The 14,117-nt window shown below is 37.9% G+C and overlaps 1 protein-coding gene across 1 annotated transcript; it reads right to left on the bottom strand.

Moving 5' to 3' along the window:
* Positions 1 to 11,044: 11,044 nt before the first annotated feature.
* LOC145100455 (uncharacterized) lies at positions 11,045 to 12,035 on the bottom strand. Its single transcript, XM_079037721.1, has one exon. It carries the CDS (start codon positions 11,944 to 11,946, stop codon positions 11,365 to 11,367), a length of 582 nt encoding a protein of 193 aa, XP_078893847.1. The 5' UTR covers positions 11,947 to 12,035; the 3' UTR covers positions 11,045 to 11,364.
* Between the last annotated feature and the right edge of the window lie 2,082 nt (positions 12,036 to 14,117).

Below are 14,117 nucleotides of genomic sequence, written 5' to 3' on the forward strand. Positions count from 1 at the left end.
AAGTCCCTCCTGACTGTCCCTCCTATGACTTCCTCTTCCTGATGTGCTCCAGGTCTATCTCCCTCTCCCTCGCCCTGGCAATCATAGAGGTCATGGTAGGGCAAGCTGAAAAACTGACATGCTCCCGAATATCAGCTCGTAGCATATCATGATAGCGGGTCCTCCTCATATCCTCGTCACCCGCGTACTGGGGCACCAGCAACTCCCTCTCCTGGAACTTGCGGTGATCAACGCCACAGTCTCCGTCGTCTGCCTCATATCTAGGAACTCCCTGGCCAGCTGCTGAAGCTTGACAGCCGGCGCAAACTCTTCCCTGAACCTGGTCACGAAGTCCGACCAGGTCATAGCCTCGACAGCCGAAGCTCCCAACGAGTCACCGACGGACTCCTACCAATCCCTAGCTCGATCTCTCAAACATCCTGCTGCATACCTCACCTTCGACCCCTCAGGGTAGAAGCTAGTCAACTGTGCAGACTCAATGTCTGCAATCCATCGTCTGGCAGCTATGGGGTCCTTCGCCCCATGAAAATCCAGCGCACCACTGCTGCGAAAGTCCTTGAAGGACAGCGTGCGAGATCCCGACTGGCCAGATGCCATGTCGCTCCTGAATGCCCGAATGCGATCCTCAATCAACTCCAATATCCCTTCCTTGATCGACCCGAAGATGATGGGGGTCGGCTCAAGGATGCCTCTGGTGATCTCAGACGCGATGAACTCGCATAGCCCCTCATCTACTGGCTCGGAACTTGATCCCGAACCCGATCCCTCTCCTGTACTGCCTACTGTTGGCCTCGATCGTAGTACCACCATTCTTGAAATACAAAAGAAATAACAACTGTTAGCGATACTGATACCTCTAGAGGGATCACACCTAGTATAAGTTCCCCGATCTTATCTTGGCATTCCTTGGTTCGGATACGGATCCTCTGCTTTCAGTAGTACGGGCCCATACTACCTTCCACATCTATCCGTACCTTCTCCAAGGACTGCCTTGACTCCACTAGGTCCCTTTCACTACCGTTGATCTTTGCTACTCTTATCCTAGGCTTACCCTAGGAAACCTCTGACTCCACCCAACCCAGTCCTCAGCTGCTGAAGGCCTCTTGGTGATGCCAATTAGCTATTACCTGAATACAATCACATGTGACGAGGCTCGGATAATCCTTCGAGTAAGGGACTCATCCCTATTATGGTTAGGACTCAAACAAGAGCTACGTAATAGGGTCAAATCCAACAATCTGAGATTATTCAACCCTGATCACATGTGACTTTAACGTATTCACCTAACAGCTAACTCCCATCACTACAAAGCCCACATAGCACAAAGCAAACAACATTTGGACATAAAGAAAACAATCTCAAGCAACTATATCCTCGTAGGTAAAAACTGAACTAGCATACAATGCTAAACTCGCACTATGAGGCATAACCTAAATAGGCCATCCTACTGCTGTCTAAATTCTAGCATGCAACTCTTCACACACTGAAGCACATAAAGCAGGCACATAAGGCATCACTCCTAGATCCTTAGTCCTATTCTAGCATGCTGTTCTACTAAAACTGATAAGCATAACATAAGCTTGTATGGGTACTTTGGGGAATACTTACTTGAGCTTGGCCGGTTGCGCACATCACACACTTCGTTCTTTCTTAGAACCCTTTACTAGCTTTTTAGAAAACATTTTTTTTCCAAAATCTTTTAATCCCTCGATTTGAGTTCAAACACCCCCGAAGGTGTGTTCGAATCCCTCAAACCAGGGCTCTGATACCAACTTGTAACATCCCAAAAATACGAGCCAAAACTTTCGTTTTTAAAACATGTACTTACCAAAACATTTAGGAATAAATCATTCAATGATCATTACATTTCACAAAAGATGTTGCACAGGGAAAAACATTGTCATAATCAAAAAACTGTCAGAGTACAATTTCCCAGGAAAATATCAGAATGCGGAATACAAGCAGGTGTGTGATGTACCGTTACCGCGCCAGCTCCTTCCCCTTCAAAGAAGAGGTACTTGAAACCAAAACTGAAAACTGTAAGCATGAAGCTTAGTGAGTTCCCCCAATATACCACATACCATACAATCACATATCATACATACTGCCGGACAATTCTGGGGTGCCCGACCTACCCGGTACGGCCATTCTGGGGTGCCGACCTACCCGTGTCAAGCCATTCTAGGGTGCTGACCTACCCGTGTCAAGCCATTCTGGGGCGCTGACCTACCCATGTCAAGCCATTCTGGGGTGCTGACCTACCTGTCGGTCCTAACAACCGACCCTCAGGGACTATTCCCCTCCTACTACCACTATCACATATAACATATCATACCAGCATATATCATATCATCACATACTATCAGACATATCTGGGGTGTCTGACCTACCCTTCGGTCCTAACAACCGAACTCTACTACTATCACATATAACATATCATGCAAGCATATAACGTATCATGTAGTAGCAAACCTAGACGATATCACAAAGACAATCATCCATCATACAACTCCTACTGGTGGGCCGGCATTGTGTCCATAGACCCACCGCTACTGGAAGGCAACTCACCTCGAAATAGCTGCTGATCTATGTGGGAATTGACTGTCCACTGCTGCTGCCGCTCCGGAAATCCTCCGGCTATAATTCCCACAAAATACTCAGTCAAATACTGCTTACCGATTTCAGGGTAAATTGACCATTTACCCTTAACAAATCAAGAGTAAAATCACAGTCAACTGCCAGTTGACCAGACTCGCCGAGTTGGCTTACCAACTCGCCGAGTCCCTATCCCTTTGTCTGACCATGAGCCTGTCTCTACTCGCCGAGTTAGGCATTGACTCGACGGGTTTTTCCTTCCAACCAAAGGCCAATAGTCCTTCATCCTACTCACCGAGTTGTATGAATAACTCGTCAAGTTCATCTTCATCCGAAGAACACTCTAAGCTGTGACTCGCCGAGTTGTATGAACAACTCGCCGAGTTGTTCTTGAGACAAGAAGATTTCCTTGAACTCGCCAAGTCATGGAATTGACTTGCCGAGTGACTTCATGAGTGAGTCTGGCTTCCAACCCACTGAGTCTCACCCAATGACGCACTACTCCCAACCCGCAAATGCGAAAAGGGGGAAACTGGTGGACTCGCAACTCGACTCGTCGAGTCAGATGAACGACTCGCCAAGTCGGCCACATGCAAAAACTATACACGTGATTCTGCTTGGATCCAGCTGATGCCATTCATAGATCTGGATTTCTAGGGCAGAATAACACGTAAAGTTTCCAACTTTACGTGTAAATAATCACCAATAAAGGTTTTAGGGCTCAAAATGCACCAAAAGAGTAGATCTAGGGCTTTCATGCAATATGGCTCCATAAAGACAGTAGATCTAAGCTCCTGGAGCTCAGTCTCACCTAGATCTAGAGGCTAACCACTTATTACAACCCAAAAAGCACAAACAAGCATGGGGAAAGGCTCAAGAAGAACTTCCATGGAGCTAAAAGGGACTATAAGCATGAAAACAGAGGGGAAATCGAGTTATACCTTAAGGAAAACACTGAGATAGCTCAAAGATGCCTGGCCTCCTCCTCTTCTTCTTGATCTACTCTCCTTCCCACTCCAAATCTTCAAGAAAACACACCAAATGCTTCAAAGTCACAAGGAACAAGGCTTGAACGAGGTATAGAGCTCTGAGGGTGAATGGGGGCGAGCTTGGGGCGGAAAAAGGGGTTTAAATAGGGTGCAAACCCTTGAAATTTAGGGTTTCATCAGACAACAGTGACTCGCCGAGTCGCCAACTTAAACGTGTTCCGGATCTCGTCCCTACTCGGCGAGTCGTACCTACGACTTGTCGAGTCCAAGGCTAAAAATAAAAACACTAAGATAAATTTTACGTACCAGGAACCAGGTGCTACATGTAGCGTTCAAGGAAAACTCCTTAATGGATTTCACGGCCCTAAGGTCCTCAACAAATGAGTTTACGGTCATAAACTCATGGGTTTACGGCCGTAAGCTCATACTTCCATGGTCATTTGATGTTTTGAGGCTTTACAAGATCCTAAGAAGCATTTCTACTTGATGGTTAAGCCTTTGGAAGAGATTAGGACATCCTTACACTCCTTTGAGGAGTTTACGGCCCCAAGGCCATTTCCTATTGGGTTTACTACCGTAAACCCATATGGAAAGTGGTATTTTCATGTTTTCAAGTCCTTAGCTCATCATGGTAAATGTTTAGGTTAGATTCTATGCATAAGGAAGGAATATGGTCCATTTATACCCACTTTAGGGTGTTTACGGTTTAGGGAGATCCCCAAACCGTAAACACATATAAATTATGGGTTTTGGTGCTTTTCATGGCTTAAACACATCAAGGAAGGGTTTAGACATCAATCTAAGGCTAGAGAAAGACTTAGGCACACTTTGGTGCCCTTACATGGTTTTTACGGCCCAAGAACATTCTTGGACCGTGAACACCTTACTCTTTGTGTTCTTGGGACATTTTCTTGATGCAAACATGTATAACAAGCTTTAAAAGACCCTAGGATATAAGTACTTACTATATGGAAGCTTGAAATGAGCTAAAAGTCCAAGAACACTTAGTGTGTGTTCTTGGTGTTCTTGGTGTTTTGGAAATCTAATCAAAACAAAAAAATGCATGGATGAAAAGATGTACAAACACTAGATTAAGTGTTATACCAACTTGAAATGGCTAGAAACACTTACTAGATTAAAGATCTTGAATTAGATCTTGGATGATACTTGAGAGAGTTTTCATAGTGTTCTTGAGAGTAAAAGTAAAAAGTGACAAGTTTGGGGAGTAAACTCATGCTTAAGGCATGAGTTTACGGGTTTTAAGGGAGTTTACGGCCCAAACATAAAAGTTTGGCTATGAACTTCTAAGACACGAGGTATTTGCGGCTTTGAAATTTCAAGACCCGAGACGGTACTTCCTTTCACCCGTTCGTTTTAAAGAATAATTATTAAAAAAATTAAACGAACTTTAAATTTGCTAAAAATGAATAGCAGTGAAATTGACTTATAAAATGAGTTGATTGACTTTTAGGGTTTGACCAAAAGAAAATCTCGGGTTATCACAGTTGCCGACCGGATCTGGAAATATTATGTGTTCAGAATTCTAAACGTTTAATTACGATATTAGAACTGGCATATAATTTTTCGAGGTAATAAAGAAGAATACGCGTCTAAACCTTCCTCTATCTTTATTCTCATCTCGATACACCAAACGACTGCTCGGGTGTGCGGAACATCATGGTGAAGACTCGTAGTGAATTGAGTAAATGGAGGAAATGAGAAGGCTTACGATACTGAATAGTACCTATCAGAAGATATCGTAAGAGTGATATCTTGTCTTTAGAATGCGTCTAATAATTAATACGTCTAGTATGGGAGAAGTACACTCACGATTAGCAGAAAGAAAGATTTTTCATATAATCCATGAAGTTATCCCATCGTTTGACATTTGCATTACCAACCGAGTCGAAGCAAAATTGATGATTGAAGTTACGCATGGAAAAAGTCCTAGTAGAGTCTAGGGAAAATTATATGACTGTTTGGAAACATTTGTATGTGTTAAAATTGTTTATGTGACTTGGAGAATTGCGAGACAATATTTGGGACGAGTATGAGTAGGTGTGAAAGGTAGTAGAGGCCTATACTACCGGAAGCATAGGACTCACGCTTGGATCAGGGAAAGTCACAAGGTTACCAAGAAGCTAGTAATTGATTCCATTTTGTTCAAGTATGTCGTACCATTCTTTTCGGTAATGACTAAGAAAAAGATGGTTATTCTGACCCAACTGGTCATATCAAATTGAGTCCGACTAAGATGAGTATGTTACATCGTTTAGAGAACCAAGTTCGATCTAGCATCTGACCTAAGCCAGAATATTGAAGTGAAAGATAATCGAAGCAATCAATAGAAGTTCAGCAATCATTGTTAAAGTAAGAAGCTTGTAGCTAGAAGTGTTGTATACTAGAATATGATTATCTCACATTAGAACATGAAGGAAGGTATATTCCTTTATGGAATTTGACTCTAAGAAACCAGAGTCTAAGAATTGCATCATACAATGAGAGTTAATTAGAACATGACCCATCGGTCTATTACGATAGTCGAATTAAAGTTTGTTTACGAAGGACTAGGAGCTTCTAATAAGGATCAAGATTGTAACTTGAAGGTTACAATTGAAAGTCGAACACCGTATGAAGAGCGGATGCAAGATTGAACACCACATATAATCAAGAAGTCCACGAGTTAGATACTCATTCGAAGAAATAAAAAAGTTACGATTATTACCTAGGATGAAGAGATAACATATGGAGTCATTATACTTCCCTGTTTCGTTGATGATTCTAGGACGTAATCATCCTAAGGGGGAGATAATTGTAACGCCCGCAGATCCGGGCTAGTCAATTTAGAGACAATAAGCATCAAAAATGTGTTTTTGATGGAAGATTATTTAGAAGGATTAATCTTTTCCAAGTGGTATTATATGTTACAAGGGTTCCGTACATATAAAGAATGCCGAAATCCGAGTAATAACAAATAGTTATGACCCGTCGAAGTCTTTCGACAAAACCGACACGACACCGGGAGACGTAAATAGTGAATTTATGATGGAGGAATTTTTAGCCTTATAAATCTAAACAAAATTTTTAGTATACGTTAGACCGAGAACATACAAAAAAAGAACGCCCAAATCTAGCTTCGTATGACGAAGTTATGAATTTTCTAAGATTTGGCATAACAGTGCACGACTTGAAACTCGAATTTTAGATCGAGCGGTTTCTGGCCTACGCGACCAAAATGAGAATTGAAGATCTCATTAATAGGAACTCAACGGTAAAAAGTCAGACGAAAATGGAGTTCGTATGTAGAAGTTATGAATTTTACGCGGACATTTAACAATATAATCTCATTGTACTGTTAAATTTAAGATCAGTTGAGAATTAGCTGATGGACTCAAAATGAAAGTTGTAGATCTTATTTTTACCTATACCTGGATATAAATAACGTCGAAAACGGAGCTCGTATGCGAAAGTTACGGGATTTAGAAGTTGGCAGGGTGCTGCTGCAAAAGGGGTGACGTGGCACAATCTTGGCCATTGCTTTCTCCCCAAGTCTTGCCTCTAGATGGTGACATGTGGCACCAATTTCAACCATATTTCACCCTATAAAGACAACCCCTTCCACCCTCATTTCTTCACACCTCCACCCTTCTCTCTCTACTCTCTCTCTCTCTAAACCTCCCAAAACTCCCCTAGCTCTATAAGAAAGCTTCGAAGCACTAGACGGCTCCAAGAAGAAGAGCTTTGGGCTCGGAAGTTCTGCCCCTGTGGAGCTCGACTTATAGCCAAACCTCCTCGCAGGTAAGATACGCATGCCCTATTTTAAATATAGCTTTTATTTAAATATATTATTGTTATTGGGAACTTACAATAAATATTTAGGCTATTATTATGAGTTACATAAGTGTCATTATAATATATTTTTAACCACTTGTGGTACGGGAATTTGGTTTAAAGGGCCGCATAGGGTTGTTGGATTTCAGAAGTGCTATATACCAAAATTGTCCTGCCCTCTGGTGTTTTATGTCTAGCCCCTGTCTGTACATAGTGAGTGAAGAGTAGTGTTTAACGCTTATATAATAGTAATAATAGCTAGACTATTAATTAGTCTCGGTGGTTATTAGACTAAACTTTAGTGGTAATGATACTAGGTTTCGTCGAACGAAAATAAATTAATAGAAGCGAAGCGCTGTCCGAGTTCGGAATCACCACCTTAACAAGTGAGTGCATGGTCCCTTTCATCTTACACATAGATATGAAGTATTTAATATAAATTACATGCTATGAGTGCATAGTTACTTTCATCTTACACATAGATATGAAGTATTTTATATAAATTACGTGCTATGTGGGCATATTATTTGAATACTTGCTTTCTATGTTGGATGAACAATTTTATAAATGTTTTAAATAATTTAAACTGTATATGTATTTTAGATCTACGAATATGTTGGGTAGAACATTGGTAGATGAATGATGAGAGATGAAAGATGATATGAGTGAACATTGGCAGTTATAGACTTAGTGCCTAACAAATAACATTGACAGTTATGGACTTAGTGTCTATCGAATAAGCATTGGTAGCTATGGACTTAGTACCTGTTAGATAAACGTTGGTAGTTATGGACTTAGTACCTGTTAAATAAACGTTGGTAGCTATGGGTTTAGTACCTATTAGTTGAACACTGGTAGCTATGGATTTAGTACTCGATGAATAAACTTTAGCAGCTATGAAATTAGTGCTTTACGAACAAGCATTGGCGGCCATGGGCTTAGTGCCTATCATATAAACCTTGGAAGCAATAGGCTTCAAAATGAACAAATGCAGGATAGATGATTCTTAGGGTAGATCGTTAAGACTAAGGAAGATAATGGGGATTGGTAATTGGGTTGATTAATTGTTTGAATATTAAACATAATAATTATATTATTGTGGGTTGAAAACCCTATGTGCTCACCATGTTTCCCAACCTGACCCACTCAGTTTATTTATATCACAGGTGTTGATATGAAGTCACATTACACTGAGAGATTAAGGAGATATAAATCACTAGTGATAAAGAATGTAAGTTATGTTTATGCTTATGTTTATGTATTGACAATGACATCTCAAATGTTTTAAAATGAATGAAAATACTTTTCTTCGGAAATGCATTGATAACGTATTTATCATGTTTTACTGGGAAAAAAATTCCGCAACATTTTTATTAAAGAGGTACTCTAATTTTTAAAAAGTATAAACAAAATCGGTTTTTTCTGGCCGTGAAAATGGGGATGTCACAGTTAACCTTATCCAAATCAAACTTATTCTACAAATACAAAAAGGTTGGTTAATTGAATACCAATCACAACTAAACTTAAAATATCAACAAACTTACCTCTAGATGCACAACTGTTGCATTCCTTAACACGAGGAAAACATTGTCCCAACCAGATATGCTGAAAGGTATGTTCATCCACATATGCCTCCCAAACTCACATGAAAAACAGTTAGCACGCTTCCTGATAGGGGAATATGTGATCTTCCTGTCAAAATCCAAATCCACGAGCTTTCACTTATTTTCCCTTATTCGCCCGAATCAACCTTTCCTTCTTTTCTTTGGAAGCTCAGCTGAAAAAATATAATTAAAAATATTAGTCACAATAATTTATAATAGTTTTTTTTTATAAAAAGGTAGTTAATAAATATATCATAATAAGACTTATCATCCTGTTCATGCTGACCGCGACCAAATCCTACCAGAGGTGGTGGATCCCTGACTTACATAATCATACATGTCTACAATACATTCAATTCCAGTTTTCATTTCATTTTAGACATACCATACAACTTTAATATTCCAATTTCATACAATTAAGCATACAATAAATCCAATTCAAATTCCAATTTCAAACAATTAAGTAATACAACCAATTTCATACAACAAATACCGAATAGCACCTACCATTTTAGACATCTAATTTCAAATTCATACAAATATATACATCTAAATACAAAATTAAACAAATGTATACATCCAATTTCAATTTCATGCCTAATTTCATTTTCAAGCTGATACACAACATTAAGCATAAACATAAATTTGAAGAAAATATACAAAATGTTGCATAAATTTGAAAAAACATATATAATCCCTCAAAACGCATAAACACTTCCATACCTCAAAATACAAATATAATCACTCAACCAAACAAAATTTGAAAATTATACAACAGATTCATCACGCAAATTACCATCAAAACAGAAGAATAATAAAAAATAAGTAGGAATTCGATCTTCAATCGTTAAAATTTCGGAATTGCAGCTAGGTCGCCGGTATTGGAGGTTTGGTCGGCAGTGACGGCGGACTTGTGGCACGAACCGGTGGTTAGGGTTGTTTGATGGTTGGAGTCACTTGGTCGCTAGTTGGGAGGTTCCACAGGTAAGAGAAGACACGATACACAAGAAAAGAAGCTGAAGCGGGGGTTATTTGTAAAGGCCTTTAGCGGCGACGGGCATTAGCGGCGACACCCTGGAGAGAAAAGTTTGTACCTTTTTTCGTTCCGTTACAACCCTTGGATTGAAAACAAAGCGATCAGATGCACCTCGTTTGACACGTATCGCTATTAGGTGACTTTTAGCGGCGACAGATAACGCGTCAATTACATGTCGTCGCTAATGTCATGCGTCGTCGTTAAAGGCGTCGCCACTGATACCCCAATTTCTTGTAGTGAATTCTTCAAACAATGTGATTGATCCAATTTTCTTACCGTGTCCTGATTAGTCCATCTTATTTATTAAAAAAAACACCAAATTGTGGCACTACTCCTTGTGAGTGTAGTATGAAACCATACTTTTGTTGTTAAGGGTGAGGTGCCGCTTATATGGCAGTGAAAGAAGTGCAACTTTTATGGCACCACTACCTCCGGTCTAAACAATAAAAGTATCTTTAATAATTTTCATTAATAATTATACTACTCGATCAATTAATATTAGTTTTCCCATGTCAAATCACACGGCTACAATGTAACATTAAAAATGTATAAATTGAAAAAGAAATAAGTGCGACATACAAGTGTACTCTTACGCATTAGGCAGAGATCAACCACAAATCTCTATCGAAGAGATATATAATTTTGTGAAAATCTATGTGGTGGTGTTTTTGGAAAAGTAAAGCTCTTACTTTCCTTTTCTTAGTGGTTACTCTTTAGATTATTAATTGAAAAATATTCCATAACCACTACAATAAATATGGTTTAAATTTTACGATCAATAGAAACAAAAGTAAATATGTTCTCATTATCTAGTCAATAAAGTTTAAAACGATTTTTAATCGAGGGTAAGAATCCATAAATTGCGGCTTATGACATTGGTTTGTCTGAATTTTTCCAACAAAATGCTGTTGAACGGTATCTTTTTATTTTCTTTTATTTTTTTATTTTTTTGCAAATTAAAAGACTTGTAAAAATATATGCAACGTTAATTCTAAAATTTTCCTTGATGAAACCAATATTCTCGCAAAAATTACAAAGCAGTTGCTGAGACATTAGTTGCAGTTTAGAGAACATATCTGGACATATGAACTAGAAGTCCATCATAACTATTCAACTTCGACCAAAAGTTTATTCTTCTAAATCAGTGTAACATTTATGAAATGTACAACTGCATATTTGCATCTCAGGCACATCCAACAATTACTTACAAACGACATTTACAAGCACTACCAAAAATATGCTTGTAAACAGGTGTAATAAGACAACACATTCGAAAAGAAGATATTTGTTAATTCACGACGACGCTTTCTTATTCTGCTGACTGCTGCCTTAAGACGTTATAGAATCGACTTATGAACTGCTCCGCCGCCTCATCTACATGGTTGTCCTCATCCACACCACCCAACGGAAACGGAGAGTCGGTTACCCTCAGCTGCCTAACCATCGGACTCCTCCCATACCCTGGAAGCGCCGGTGACACTGCCTCGCTGTGAATCATCTCCATGGCTTTAAGCACAGCATTGACGGCCATCATATCAAGATCCTCCGCCGGTTTACAGTTGGAGTGATGGTTCTTTTGAGGTGAAATTAGAGAGAATGGGTGATCGTCACCATTGGCAGGGCTGTTGGTGCAGCTGAACTCGTATTCATCAGGCGGAGAAGATGTGAAAGAGAGATGGTGGGAGCGGTGGTTGGTGGTGAAAGCCGCCCGGTTGTTATGGTGGTGAAAAATACTGTTGTGTAAGGCTTTTCCGGAGATCTTGCCACGTTTAATCATCATGTTGAGGTCCAACAACAGTTTTCTCTTGGATATCCCTTTTCGCAGCATGAAATAGGGCACACGAATGAAGCTCCAAACTTTCTTGGCTAACATCGTTGGATTTTGTTCCATTTCTATAAGTAGGAATGTTGTTGATGATTTTTGTCCAGATATGATATTATATTGAAGATGAAAAGAAATTGTTGATGAAATGGAATGATGGTAGGAGTGGTATATATAGGGGGCTTCGGGGAGGGGGAAGACACAATCATACTCCTCGGTTGTCCTTTGATGTTAAGTTAACTATTGACTTGTTGCTACCTTCTATATTGGAACACGTGTAATTAGCTTTATATATCTTAATTTACTGTAGAAACTGCTTTCTTTTTCTTCCCATTCTGTTACGAGGTTCAATCAGCAATTATTGGTGGCAGATTTCGATTGGATAAGATTATGGTCATTTGATAATAAATTACAGTTTGATTTGTTTTTAAAAGAAAATTTTACTTACTCTTAAATTAGTTTTAAATCCATCTCTATGTTTCTAACGATACTTAACCTCGGTCTCAATAAAGAAGGATAAATCGGATACCGCTGGACTTATAAAATCAAAACATGGTTTCTTTAAAAACTTCATCAATAATGTGCATACAACTAGAAATTTATTCTGTAACATTTGATTTTGATAAAATTTTATCAGTAATTACTGTATAAAATTAGAATACCACAAATCTCAAGACGCTTTGCATTATTTGCGAACAGGTTATCTATGGCTATAGTTAGGGGAAGTCTTGAAAACGATTTCATTGATTTAATCATCTTCATGACAGAATAATAGAACAGTTACAATATATCAATATTCCTTATATTTAGTCTTTGTGTTTTTATGTTTTTACATTAGTTTATCCTCATTTATATATTATAATTATCATTTTAGATGTATATATTGATGTTTAGCATTCGTTTGTATTCGGGATTGTTTGTGACTTGTAATTTGGCGGTCTGAATGAACAACCCGAACCAGAACTAACAAACAGGTAAAACCAAGATTGTGAAAAGTGCGCGAATGACCGATCATTCTGTGGTATGAACATTTTAATTTATTTATTATTAGTTGTATACTGGTCTGACCAATAATTCTAGGTTTTTTTGGTTATGAATATTCGTAGCTAGGGTTTCTGATGTATCCGTCGAAGCTGTTGAATAGTGAAAGAATCCTTCATTTTCAGTCTGTCGATATAGGTTAAATCTATTTGACCGAACCATGTAAATCCATATTTCATGTCTTCTTGCTTTTCTTTGCTTGCATCGCTAAAGCCTAAATTCAATCACTATAAAATACATTGCAAATTTAATCAACACAGATTATAGTTTCTCTAATTTTTAACATCAATGTATAATGAAGTATATATTGAATGCTAGACTAGTATTTTATAAACATGTTTGTTACAACATATCCTAGAACCAGTTATCGCAACATTGTGTAAGGGAAAATAATTTAGTTTGTAGGATTTTTGTTTTAAAGGAACAACTAAATTGTTACATGTGTAAGAATGATACATCTTTGATGGACCATAGCACCATACTGTCACTATAACTAAAAAGCAGTGACCCATTTAGTGGGTTAAATAGGCGTGGAGGTGAAAAAAGGCAATTACTTAGCAATAGAGGTTTGGTGACCACTGCTATTCAACCACGTCGCAACTGCCACGTTAGTATCAGACGCCGTTACACAAATTAAAGGTGCATCCGACCATCCCCAATAATAGTTTAATAGAATAATAGTTGAACAGATATAGATATTTATTTTGTTAAGATGAAAAATGAGTCATATGAGTTGGTATAAGAATCTTCAAATATTCATTATGTTTTGAATTGTATTTTAAACAATATTGATGGTAATTATCATATAATAATATAGAAAATCAATTTATGTACAATGATAAAGTAAATTACATTGATTAATTTAAAAAATAAAAAATAAATATAAAGGTCTAAATATTTGAGAACTTTAAATTTAAAAGAAAAATAAGAAAAATAATAAATTATTATACTGAAAATGTTTTTTATCTTTTAAATTAAAAAAAATAATTTAAATTAATAAACAAAAGAACTAATAAGCTTTAATTTTGAAATTTTTAAAAATTAAAAGGTAAGTTTATTAATGACAATGATATCCATTAATCATACATTTATTGTAATTATTATATTAAAATATTATATGAAATTTAAAAAAAAAATAATAAAAAAAGAAAACTTATAAGATAACATGTATTGGTCAATGGAGGCCGGTAGTCCCACTT

The sequence above is a fragment of the Lactuca serriola genome, chromosome 4 (assembly GCF_051521515.1).
Source record: "Lactuca serriola cultivar US96UC23 chromosome 4, Lser_US96UC23_V15, whole genome shotgun sequence".
Taxonomy (NCBI): domain Eukaryota; kingdom Viridiplantae; phylum Streptophyta; class Magnoliopsida; order Asterales; family Asteraceae; genus Lactuca; species Lactuca serriola.